The 13,444-nt window shown below is 39.7% G+C and overlaps 1 protein-coding gene across 2 annotated transcripts; it reads left to right on the top strand.

Moving 5' to 3' along the window:
* Window positions 1–428: 428 nt before the first annotated feature.
* LOC100762234 (putative vomeronasal receptor-like protein 4) lies at window positions 429–10,990 on the top strand. Of its 2 annotated transcripts, XM_027429764.1 has the most exons (2): window positions 429–1,348; window positions 10,972–10,990. In XM_027429764.1, exons 1-2 carry the CDS (start codon window positions 459–461, stop codon window positions 10,988–10,990), a joined length of 909 nt encoding a protein of 302 aa, XP_027285565.1. In that variant the 5' UTR covers window positions 429–458. The 2 variants fall into 2 exon arrangements, with proteins under 2 accessions (XP_027285565.1, XP_027285564.1); XM_027429763.1 differs by lacking the exon at window positions 10,972–10,990 and having other exon boundaries at window positions 429–1,376.
* Window positions 10,991–13,444: the final 2,454 nt, after the last annotated feature.

Genomic DNA, 13,444 nt, shown 5'->3' with positions numbered 1-13,444 from the left:
GCACATAAAGTGTTCATTCTGCATTAAATGTGGCTTAAAATGTATTTATTATGCACAATACACTGTATACACAGGAAGTATATGGAGGGTATATAGAAATATAGGCCATATCCAATGGGGAACTTCAAATTTTAAAGCGATAGTTTAATCAAGAGTAAGTAGGTAAGCTTTGGTGGCTCATGCCTTTAATACTAGCACTCGGGAGGCAGAGTCATGTCGATTTCTGTGAGTTTGAGGACAGTAAGGTCTACACAGCGAGTTCCAGGACAACCTCTAAAGCAATACAGAGAATCCCTGTCTGGAAAAAAAAATAACCCAAAAAGAATAAGTAGGTAAAACAGGATGTTGATGTAGACATACTGACCATTGAGTCACAGATTTGATGAATAATCTATAATTTTTTCAGATATATGAAACAAGTTTCTACTATGATGTTAAGATGAATACACTTTCCACATATGTTTGCAATAAACTATATACTTTATTTCCAAGCTGGACTTGGAGTCCTGGCCAATATGTTTCTCCTTTTTTTCTACACTTTCATAATCCTAGTGCATAGATCTAAGCCCATGGACCTGATCTCCTGTCAACTGACCTTCGTCCACATAGTGCTGGTTCTCACTGGAGGGGATATTTGGCTTACAGATGTATTTGAGTCACTGAACATTGAGAATGACTTCAAATGTAAGGCAACTTTTTACATGAACAGAGTGATGAGAGGCCTCTCCATCTGCATCACCTGCATCCTGAGTGTGTTCCAGGCTGTCACTATCAGTCCCAGTACCTCTTTGTTGGCAAAATTTAAATACAAACTAAAACAATACATTATCTATGCTTTCCTCTTTTTGTGGTTTTTCAACTTGTCATTCAGTAGCAACGGGATCTTCTATGTTGGGGCTTTTACCAATGTGAGTGAGACCAACCAGATGAAGGTCACCAAATATTGCTCACTCTTCCCCATGAACTACATCATCAGGGTGCTGATTTTAACAGCAACAACCTCCAGAGATGTATTTCTTGTAGGAGTTATGCTGACCTCAAGTGCATACATGGTGATTATCTTGTTCAGACATCAGAGGCAATGCAAATATCTTCACAGCCTCAGCCACTTGAAAGCATCTCCTGAGAAAAAGGCCACTGTGACCATCTTGCTTCTGGTGGTTGTCTTTGTGGTCATGTACTGGGTGGACTTCATCATCTCATCCACTGCAGTCCTGTTATGGATGTACCACCCAGTCATCCTGACTGTCCAGAAGTTTGTGATGAATGCCTATCCCACAATTACTCCTTTGGTACAAATCAGTTCTGATAACAGAATAATCAATATGCTGACAAACTTGTGGTCAAAGTGCCACCTGATTTTTAAAAAATGGTAATTTTTCTCATTTTTAATAAAGCGATTTATTCATTTTTATTTAAATTTGTGAGAATCATGTCAGCATGTATGTATGTGTGAATTCCTGGTGCCCTCAGAAATCGGAAGTGGTCATTTCCTTTTCCCCCGGAACCGGAATTGCAGAGGGTTGGAAGGAGTCATTCTGGTGATGCAGCAATTCTTCTTATTCTTCTTCTTATTTTTTACCAAACTAATGATTCTTCTTAGACTGTTTAATTGTTCAAGTAGCAAATCAAGGTTCTTCTTTAAATAAAATTTGTGGTATTACACATGTACGTTGTTGTGAAATTTCTGCTGCCAACTACTATAGAGTCCTTTAAGTTCATTGTAAACAGTAAGTTTGTATTTCCACAGAAATTCTCTTACCATTCTCCTTTTTATTTTATATCATAAATATTCCCTTGAAGCTGAGGTTACTCAAAGGAATCTCCTTATTGGTAGTGAATTTTTAAGCCTTTCTTTTGAAGGGATTTTAATCTACTCTCTGACAGTAAGAATAGTTTAAATATCCTATTGTATATTTACTTCACTTTCCTAAGTATAGTTTCTCTGTATCATAAAAATAATGTGATTTGAATATTGCATTTTTAACTACAGATCCTTAATTAGTCGTATATGAAAAATTTTTTCCTGTGTGTTTGTACTTCATTTCATCCACACCTATTGAAATATTATCAGTAGCTAAAAATTATTTATATACACACACATGATGTACAATGTGTTTTTGGTGAATGTGTGGATGCATGTGTGTGTGTGCACAGAGGAAGGTTATGTGTGCATATGCACATGGAGGCCAGGAGACCTGACTTGTGTTCTTCATGTGCCATTTACATTATTTTTTTTGAGAGAACATCTCTCACTGTGACCTTGAGCTTTCAATAGGCCAAGATGGCAGCCCCAGCTCTGTGTCACCAGCTCTGTGATTAGAAGTGTTTACCCCTACACACTACCATTTCAAATTTGTGCTTTCCTTTTATTGAGAAAAGGTTTTTTTCCTACAATATATTCTAATTAGAGTTTCCTGTTCCCTAACTCCTCTCAGGTTTTCCTGTCCTAGAAGTACACACCCTTTCTTTCTTCCTTCCTTCCTTCCTTCCTTCCTTCCTTCCTTCCTTCCTTCCTTTTTTCTTCCTTTCTTTCTTTGTTTCTCTCTCTCTTTCTTTCTTTTGAAAGCAAACAAACATCTAAATAATAATAATAATAATAATAATAATAATAATAATAATAATAAAACAACTAGATAAAACAAAAATAAACCAATCAGAATAAGACAAAAGAAACAGAAGAAAAAGAGCCAAAGGAAAAGCACAAGAAACACATACAGATATGGAAACACAAGTTCACACATAGGGATCTCATAAAAACACAAAACTAGAAGTCGTGAGATTTGCAAAGGACCTGGAGACTATCAAGTTCATTTTATGTTGGACATCTCCTGTTGGACATGGGGCCTAACCTTATGAGTGTTTGGTTCCACAGTGAGACTTCCTTAGGGAAAACTAAGTGGCTATCAAATGGAGGTATCTTCTGCATTTGGTATGGGGCATGTATCTACTTTTCCTTTCTGTCTAGGAGCCCATTTGCTGTAGACCTGTGCATGCTGACACATTCTGAGTTTATATGTGTGTGTCTTTTACTCTTTGTTTAGAAGGCGGTTTTTTTGTTTGTTTGTTTGTTTTTGGTGTCCTCTGTCTACTCTAGCTCTTACAATATTTCTGCCACCACTTACAAGGAATTCTATGAGCCCCGAGGAGAAGAATTTGATGGAGATATCAGTATAGCGCTGAGTTTTGCATGGTTTTTCACTCTGTGTTTTTTCTGGGAGTGGGTTTTGTATTTATTCCCATCTGCTTCTAGAGGAAGCTTCTCTGATGATGGCTGAGCAAGAACTAGATTTCTGAGTCCAGCAGAGTGTCATTTTGAGTCATTTTATTGTTATATTCTTTTTACTAATATTTGGTTTTCTACTTGGTCCCTTGGCAGATGTAGACTCAGGTTCTTGACCACCCAAGCAGTGTTGAGTATGGATTCTATCTCATGGATGGCATGCTTTAAATCAAATCAGATATTGGATGCTTACTCTCTCACTTTGTACCACCTTTGTACAAGTGTATGTTGCAAGCAGGCCACCATGAACTCTAATCTGTAGGAGTAAAGTCTTTAGATAAGCCCCAGCTTGAAATTCTTCATGTTCAGTTGTTGGGGAGCCGTATAGCTTGGCATGAACCTTTAGGCCTAACTTGGCAAGCCACACAGTTATAGAACTCTATTTTGATTATAAATGGCTTCTAGAAGTATGAGCACCCAGAAGGAACAACATGACCCAGACATCAATCCTTTGTTCCAACCATAAGCCCACTTACCTAGGCAATCCTTCCGAGTCCCACCACTTACCTAAGCAGCCCTTCCTCATCCCACCACTTACCTAGGTAACCCTCCGTCTCCCCAACACCCATGAACTTTTTACCCTGCCAATATCCTCTTTCTATAGTTTTCTAACATCCTGCTTAAACTAACACCTGGCTCTTGGCCTCTTTTCCCCCTCCCCTTTATCCCACTCTACTGACTATATAAGCTGGCCTGAAAAAAATAAAATTGGCCACTTGATCAGAATCCTGTCTTGTGGTCATTCTCTCGTGTCTCTTGTCTCCATTTTCCTCCCTTGACTTCTTGCTCTAGGTTGCTGTCCTATGGGTTGGGACAACTACATTCAGTTAGTTGTGTAAGTATTGTCTTCAGGACAACAGGTGTTGTCTATGATTTTCTACAGAGGGAACAATAACCTTGACAATAACCTGGGTTATTTTCAGGTTCTCATGGTGCCCCTTGGGCAACAACTGAAGTAGATATAACTGAATCCCAGAACTAGAAGCTTCATTTGGTGATGAGCGGTTCCATTTGGGGCTCTGTCCGCCCTGTTATTTGGCCATTTCATTTAGATCACTTTCTTATATTTATATACTTTAGGAAGCTTCTCTTGTATTAAGTTTTTCACATGGTCCCCAAAGTGTTCCTTAGTTTTAGCTGTCCCCCCCCATGCATTCCCTTTATTACCCCCTTCTCCCTGTCTTTCCCCATTTAATTCCCCTTTAGACCTCCTCATCCACCCATAATAATATATTCTATTTTCCCTTCCTTATGAGATCCCTGACCTCTATACCCCAACTCTATCTCTAACCTCTGTGGTTATCACATCTTGCTTATTAATGACTTAATAGCTAAAGTCCAAATATACCATGTTTGACTTTCTGGGTCTGTGTTACATCACTCAGAATGACTTTTAATAGTTAGTTCCTTTATTGGAAAATTTCATTACTTTTAATGTCTGAGTAATATTCTAATGTGTAAATGTACCACATTTTCTTTATTTATTCTTCTGTTTAATGGAAATCTGGTTGTTTTCATTTTCTGGATATTATGATTACACAAATGTCTATCTAGTAGGATGAAGTATCCTCTCTGTATATGCCCAATAGTGATATAGCTGAATCTTGATGTTGCTGTATTCCCAGCTTCCTGAGGAACCAACACACTGATTTCCATAGTAGATGTACAAGTTTGTGCTGCTAACAGCGGTGAATGAGTGTTTGCCTTCCTTCCCAACCTGGCTGTATTGATACATTGTTTATCAACTAAGAAAGCTTGCCTGGAGATCAGAATGCAAAGCTAGCCACAGCCATAGAAGCTGGGCAGTGGTGGCTCACACCTTTAATCTCAGGACTCAGGAGACACAGGCAGATGGATCTCTGTGAGTTCAAGGCCACCCTGGGCTACATGAGAGTGAATCACTCTAAAAAAGAAACAGCTCACACTTTTAATCCCAGCACTAGAGAGAATATAAGAAGCTCAGTGCAGTCTCAGGCAGCAGTCGGAGATTTGTTGAGAAGCAGTGCAGTCTGAAAATGCAATCTATGGTCTGGTGGATAGCCCCCTCAGTCTGAGCATTAGTAGAGGTCAGAGATCTCTGGTGGTTTGGCCACTTGGCATCTCTGATCTTCAGTTTGGACCCCAATATCTGTCTCTGGGTTTATATTATTCATGGGCATTCTGACTGGTATAAAGTGAAATCTCAAAATAGCTTCAGTTTTCTTTTCCCTGATGACAAGGGATGTTGAAAAGTTCTTTAAGTACTAACCAGACATTTGATTTAGATGATTGAGTTATTTATGTATTTACTGAATTATGTTAGTTCTCTGTTTATTTCATTCATGTATTAATTGGATTGTGTGATTTCTTGTTTAGTTTCTTCAGTTCTTTGTATATTTCAGGTAATAATCCTCTGCCAGGTGTACAGCTGACCAAGATTTCTCCTCCATTCCATGCGCTGTCTTTTCACTCATCAATGCCCCTTTGCTATGCGGAATCTGTTTAGTTTCATTACATCCCAATTGTCACCTATTGCCTTATTGCCTGTGCAACTGGAGTCTCAATTAGAAATCTGCCTGTCCATATGTTGAAGTGCCCCCTACTTTTCCCTTCAATTATTTCATTTGGGTCTTATTTTAATGTCTCTAAGACTCTTGGAATTAATTTCTGCTAGAGTGACAGATTGGGCTTTACATTAAATATCTTATATGTGGACATAAAATTTTCATGTACCGAAAGGGGAAGAGGCTGGCTTTTCTCCAGTGTGTCTTTTGTCAAAGATCAGTGGCTGCAGCTTAATGACCTCATGCTTGTACCTTCTGTCTGTCAGGTTTGGTGCAAGTGCGATGCTGTTTTTCTTATTATGACTCTGTACTACAGATTTAAATGAATCATTTTCATACCTCCTATAATAGGGTATGGGAAATAAATAACCACTTTATTATCTATACTATAAATCTCAATCTTCTTCCAACAAAATTGAAATCAATCTAGCAGCATTGTGAAATAAGCCACATGTCACTAATACAAATTAGGAAATCTCTAGGAGGAAGGTTATTCCAACATGTTATGATTTAATATCACAATTCAAGTATTTCTAAAGTGGTTACTATTTATGCACATATATCCTTTCAATGTATCCCAGAAATTGTGTCTTATTGTTTTTATTTTGATTTAATTTTACAAAGTTTTCATTTCTTTATTTCTTCTCCAACACAGTCATCATTCTGTAAGACATTGTTAATCTCCATGAGATTGTGTTTTACTAGAGATTTGTGTGCTGTCAAATTTAGGTTTATTGCATAATTGTCATATGTAGTGAGATACCCACCCTGCCTGCATCTGTAGTGATGACCATCCCCATTTGGTCACAGGTGGTCACAGGTGAGGAAGTTATAGGGAGTGAGTTCAGGTCTGGTGACCACACAGGTGGCTCACTCTTGCATCTGGTCGGGTCACAGAGAGCAGCCTGTGTGGATCCTTAGAGCAGGAACCTGCGGCATTCCTCTGCTTCCTGTGTGACTTCTCCCTGAAATAAATTATTTTTTCCATTTTTAAAATTTGAATTAGAAACAAGTTTTTTCTTTCATGCCAATCCCAGTTCCCTCTCCATCCTTTTCTGGCCCCTCCCAACCCCCATCCCAACTCCTTTCTGCGCCCCAGGGAGGGTGAGGCCTTCCATGGGGAATCTTCAAAGTCTGTCATATCATTTAGAGCAGGGTCTAGGCCCTCTGCCATGTCTCTAGGCTGAGAGAGTATCCCTCTTTGTGGAATGGGCACCAAAAGTCCAATTGTATACTAAGGGTAAATACTGATCCACGACCAGTTATGGTTACAAGAGGCCCCATAGATTTAACTGACAACCACGTTCAGGGGGTCTGCGTCAGTCCTATGCTGGTTTCACAGCTATCAGTCTGGGGTCCACGAGCTCCCCCTTGTTCAGGTCAGCTGTTTCTGTTGCTTTCTCATGCCTGGTTTAGACCCCTTTGTTCATCACTCCTCCCTCTCTGCAACTGGATTCCAGGAGTTCAGCTGAGTGTTTAGCTGTGGGTGTCTGCTTCTACTTCCAACAGCTACTGGATGAAGGCTCTAGGGTGGCATATAAAGTAGTTATCAGTCTCATTTTGGGGGAGGGTATTTAAGGAAGACTCTTCACTATTGATTAGATTGCCAGTTGGTGTCATTCTTATTAGTTCTTTGGAATTCTCCCTAGTGCCAGATCTCTGCTCAAATCTATAACGGCTCTCTCTATTATGATATCTCTCATAGTGTTGTCCTCTATTTTTCCCCTACTCAACATTCATGCTCCTCCATTTCCTCCTCTCCTCCCCACTTATCACCCTCTCTCTCAGCTCTCTCTCCCCTCCCCACATGTTCCCAATCAGCCCAGGAGATCATACCACTTCCTCTTCTCTAGCGTACCATGTATGTCTCTCTTAGGGTCCTCCCTGTTTCCCAGCATCTCTGGAAGTGTGGACTGTAGGCTGGAAATCCCCTGGTCCATATCTAAAATCCATATAAAAGTGAGAACAAACCATGTTTGTCTTTTTGTGACTGGGTTAACTCACTCAGGAGGGTTTCTTCTAATGCCATCCATTTGCCTACAAATTTCAAGATGTAATTTTTTTTTCTGATGAGTAGTACTCCATTGTGTAAATGTACCATATTTTCTGTGGGGGACCAAAGTATTTCCGCTATGGAATATTTTGAGATCCAGCCTTTGGTTTCACTAAACATGGAGCACCAGAAAGCTCTGGCCTCACCATTGTATTGTTAATGCCAGTAAGGCTACTATTGTTTAACATGGCCTCAGGATAATATGCCTCTTATTTGCATCTGTATGTGCCTAAGCATCTGAATAGGCCCTCACCTGGGTGGAGGAGCAGAGGTGTATGAGTAACTTGTGAGGACAGAAGGAGAGGAATGAAGAGGGGCAAACGACCAGAGGAGAGAGGAGAACAAAGAGGGATGGTTTCCTCGTGGTCATGGCAGGATGGTTAAGAAATATCAGAAAAGATGGCTAATAAAGAAATAACTCTAGTTCCACAACATGGAACTGAGAGCTCTCTGAATATGACAAGATGCCTATGTTTGATCTTTATCGCTGTTGGGTTGCTGGGAGCTTCCAGGTCCACACACCCCGACTCAGGCCGAACCTCATGGCTGTTGTGGGTTAAAACTGAGACAAGCCGGGTCACAACAAAATGGCGCCCAAACACGGGGCCTGAGAACGGGGGAAGAAGCCATGGACACCACGAGGAAACGGGCAAGGCAGAGGCTTGGACAATTCGAAGAGATAGTCTTCGCGGGCGAACCGGTTGGAGAAGAAGCATGTGCAGAAAAAGGAAGAAAGAAATGACCGAATGTGGTAAGTGAACAGCACTAAGTCAGGAATAAAACTGTATATAATTGTAGAAATAAGAAACAGATATATGTAATATAAATTAGAAAGACGTCAGCCAGCAGCTGACGAAAAAAGATGAATTGGGTTATTTCGCTCTTAAAGCAGAATGTGCACAACATATGTATTAGACGAAAATGTCAGCCAGCAGCCGACAAAAAAAGGCAAAGTGGGTTATTTAACCCTTAAAGTAATGGAAGATGCGCAAATGAAAAATTGTCAGCCAGCAGCTGATGAGAATAGGTAAAGTGGGTTATTTAACCCTTAAAGCAAGAGAAAATGCACACAGTAGGTGTGAGACTGAAATGTCAGTCAGGTGGTAAAGTAGTAAAATGTAATGTGTTAAACTCCGGAATGAAAAATGCAGGTAATTGTAAATATGAAACAGGAATATTAGCCAGATGGTAAAGAGAAGTAAGTTAGCCTTGAAAGTAAAAATGTATATAGTTAGAGAAATCAGGCAGGTAATTGTTAGTCAGATGATTGTATATTTATTTACTTGGGTATAGTTTAATAGCCAGGAGAGCTAAAACAAAGTGAAAGCAAGTACAGGAGATTTTAGAGTTTAAAAGTTTTAAAAGGATCCTTCCCGCTTGCAAAAGCCACCGCCATGATGCAGCATTTTGAGTTGCACAGGGGCTTGGGAAGACATAGGTGCGACCATGCATACATAAAGGCCCTAGGGAGATATCTAGGAATGTAATGGAGAACAGAAAACTCTGTGCCTACTTAGGGACAGCTGGATAGTAAAGAATATACAGGACAAATGATTGGGATCAGCAGGGAGAGACAGTTAATAAGTACCAAGATGGAGAGCCTTCACCTTCTTCTTTCATTTTAAACTGGAAATACAGAAAGGCAAATACTCAATAGTAATATTCAGCAAGAGCTAAGAGAATTGGAAATTTTAGCGAAATTGCTTACAGGAGATAAGAAATTTACAGGTTTCCTTGGATCAGAGAGAGTGGCTAGGAGAACATAGCAGGACGCATGTGCCATTACCATTCAAACAGCCCCAGGAACTAAAAATGGCTTGTGTCCAGTATGGACCAACAGAGGCTGATAGGGAATATTGCTGTAGAAGCCTCACCCCTAGGAAACTGAAAGCGGGTAACCAAGGCCTGCTGGTCAGGAGGAGGATATTTGTTACAGAGAGCAGGCAGGGACCTAGGGAGTTAGTTCAGAATTGGTTTCTAGGCCTGTGTGTACATTATACAAAAAAGTTAGGGACACAGGTGTTAGAACTTTGATTGTGTAACAGCTAGCTTATGAGAATGTTGGTACTGCATGCCAGACCACGCTAAGGCCTCACAGGAAGAGGACTGATGTGGCGAGTTCGTTAAGAATTGTTCAGATATGGACCTAGCTTACATTCAGGGATTAGCGATGGTGGCTGCCTTATAGGAACTTCATTTAAAAATAAGTTATTCCCACACAGAAAGCAAGGAACAGGGAGGAAGAAATGCACAGAGCCTTCTAGAGGTTGCTTTGGACATGTTCAGGAAGAGCACCAGGTCAGACAGAGTCCCAACAAAAGAGAAAATAAGGGATCAGGCAGGCTTGTGCCCAAATACAGCTGCAGATTTTTCAGCATCCCAGAGGGTATAGTCGAGCTAAGGCCAAGGTCTGCCGGCCCTCAGCCAGCGGCTTGGTGCCACCTCGTGCAGGCATCTGTGGCAGGCCAGACAAAATGGCTGATGGGGCGGCGGACAGCCTGCCTCCTCGTGGTAACTTACAGCCTTGGGAGATGCCGCCATGGCTGATGGCTAATCAATGTATATAAATGCTATTGATAAAGCCAGACAGAAACTGTTTTTGAGACTTATAGAGAAGAAAGGGCAACATATTTAAGCTTAGAATTGTCCAAATTTTGGATGCTCAGATTTCAAGGTTTGACTATAACTACTATGTTAGAAATTTCAATCAGGGATTTTTCTTGTCAACAAACTGATCATAACCTAGGCAAAAGGAGAAATGTGAGACGTATGCAAGTTATGAATGAACGGTGTGGCCACACCTGGATGCATGATGTGATTGTGAATTTATGAATTCGAATAAATGGAAATGCCTAAATTGCCTTGGATATGATTAAAGATATTTACATTGCCTTGGATATTGTTTAAAAAATATCAAAATCACTTTAATATGGTCAAAAAGAGCATCCAGTAAGTCAGTCAATGTTTTAACAGGAAAAATTATGATTTCAGCCTTAGGAGATATAGTCAATTAAAAAGTTAGCAAAAGCCTATAGCGTTAGCTTAGAGACATGAGGAATCTATGGGTGATTCTGTAAAATTTGGCAGATGAGAAGATACAGGTCTTACTAAATTTTTATGGTTCAAAAAGGAAAATCTAGAAAATAAAAGCTGATACATGATTTTAAAAAAGGGTTTGTGAGAAGCCTCAGGAGAGAGCTATCCTGTTAGATTCACAGCTTGAATGTGTCTTTGCAAATGCAATTAGGCCAGGTAAACTAAGATGCAAATGAGGTCTTATCAGTTTGTTAGCTTCGAAGGTTAGATTAGAAAAGGCTACTCAGAAACTTTAAATAAATCTGGAAAATTGTTAAGGACATATGTTGTATTCTAAAGAAATTAAGGCTTAATAGATAGCAATTGGAAAAGATAGTTTAAAATCTTCAAATGAGTTTTTTAGAAATTGTTATAAAATATTCATTGGTTAAGTACCCTTTTTGAAACATCTAATGATGATTTAAATCTTTTAAGTAAGATTCTGTAAGGAGATAATGATCCAGATATACCCAAACAGCTAACTAGAAAGGTAGACAAGTCCTATAATTAGAGGAGTGGATTCAGCATCATCAGATATATTGACTATGCAAAACCATGGGAAGCTTATGTACTCCCCACAAAGCATAGTCTGACTTCTGTTTTATGGCAGAAGGAACCATTACTTTGGTTTTGCCTACCCGTCTCACCAGCCTAGATATCAAACCCTTATTTTAAAGCATTAGCCCACATGGTACAGAAATGCCATATAGATTCTAAGAAGTATTTTAGGAGAGAACCAAGTATGATACATGACTCCTACACTAAGCAACAGTTTAATTGATTATTTCAGAACAATGAGTCATGGGCGATTGCCTTTGCTCAGTTTTCAGGAAGAATTGATAATATCTCATGGACTGTTAAAATTTACACTAATGCATCATTTTGTATTTCCAAAATTGTAAAAAAAAAAAAAAAACAGTCCTGTAAAAATATACTATGTTAGTTTTTACCAATGGTTCTATTGGGAGAGTCACTTGCATAGGTTATTAATAGAAAGGAATTGATAGAGCTGACAGCTCTGGCTTCAGCTCAAATAATCAAACTGCAAGCTGTTGCAGTGGTCTTGCAGATTCTGGTAAATAATTCATTTAATTTTTATACTGACAGTCACTATGTCTTTAAGGCTTATAAGGTAATAGAGACAGTCCCATGCACAGGGTCTAGTAATAGTCAAGTCAGAATATTATTTGAGCAAACTCAAAATGTTATTCACTAAGAGAATTACATGTTTATGGGTCACACTGGGAAGCTATTAAATAGGCCTTTCCCTGATTACTAGCCAAAGGGAATGAATTAACTGATTAACAAAATTGGTTGATTTGCCTCAAATAGTTACAGGCTTGTAACTTTCTTCATCATAATAGCAGTCTAAAAAAGAAATTTGGCTTAACCAGAGAGACTGCTGGTCAAATCATCAAACAATGTGGAATATGTCCACAATATGGCTATGGCTAATTTAAGGGTGAATCCTCAAGGCCTGTTCCCCAACCATTTATGGCGTATGGATGTGACTCACATTACAGAGTTTGGCAAGTTAAAAATGTGCCACTCCACAAACAGGAGAAGCCACCAGGCATGTTATAAGTCACTGTTTAAGTTGTTTTGCTTACATGGGAGTGCCAAAAGTTATAAAAACAGATAATGGGTCTGGATATACTAGCAAAGCTTTCCAGCAATTTTATGCTTAGTGGAAAATTTGATCAAAAAACATGTATTCCTTATATATCCCCAAGGACAAGGAATAAGAGAGCAGGCCCATAGTGTCCTAAAAACACAGCTTCCAAGATAAAAAGGGGGGAGCTGTGCCCCCAGTCTCCACATGGTGCATTAAAGAATGCAGTTTATCTTAAACTTTTTAAATATGGATGCCAGTGAGCAATCTGATGCAGACAGATTCGGGCATGAAGGAACTCCGAGCAAATTTCGCTCAGGTCAAATGGAGAGATGAATAGAGGGGACCAGGCCCCAAAATTATTTTGGGGTCGATGGCATGTCTGTGTTTTCTCGAAAGTGGAGAATGATTTGTTCCGGCAGCTGGAGCAGTTGATGAGATGCATGGAGCAGACAGGAATTGGACCTGGGCCCACAGGAGACCATCTGAAACAGCTGTAGTGAAACACGGGACCTGTATTTCCTGAACCTTGAGGACATCTGACCTACAGCCGGAGGAAGAAGGGAGACACACCCAGTTCCAGTTTCGAGACGCCTTCCAGAGTTCCAGCCTCCCTACAGACGGACTACATTCACCTCTCTGAATCCGTGAGTGCTCATCCAGGAGCAGACTAAGAACTTGATAAAAAACAGCTTGCTTTCTTGCCACAGACACACAAAACTGTTTTGCCAGTTTTCCCATTAGGAGAAAGGACCCATTTAGGACAGTCGGATACTGGCATAAACCAGAGAGGCAGAAGCTCCTTCACAATGCTTAAACAAGACATGGACAAAAGACCTTTTAGTTAACTTTCAAAGACTAATATTACATCCTGATTT

This window comes from Cricetulus griseus, chromosome 8 (assembly GCF_003668045.3).
Source record: "Cricetulus griseus strain 17A/GY chromosome 8, alternate assembly CriGri-PICRH-1.0, whole genome shotgun sequence".
In the NCBI taxonomy this organism is placed as follows: Eukaryota; Metazoa; Chordata; class Mammalia; order Rodentia; family Cricetidae; genus Cricetulus; species Cricetulus griseus.
The sequence above is the reverse complement of the archived record's forward strand: the minus strand, read 5'-3'. Positions and strand labels throughout refer to the sequence as shown.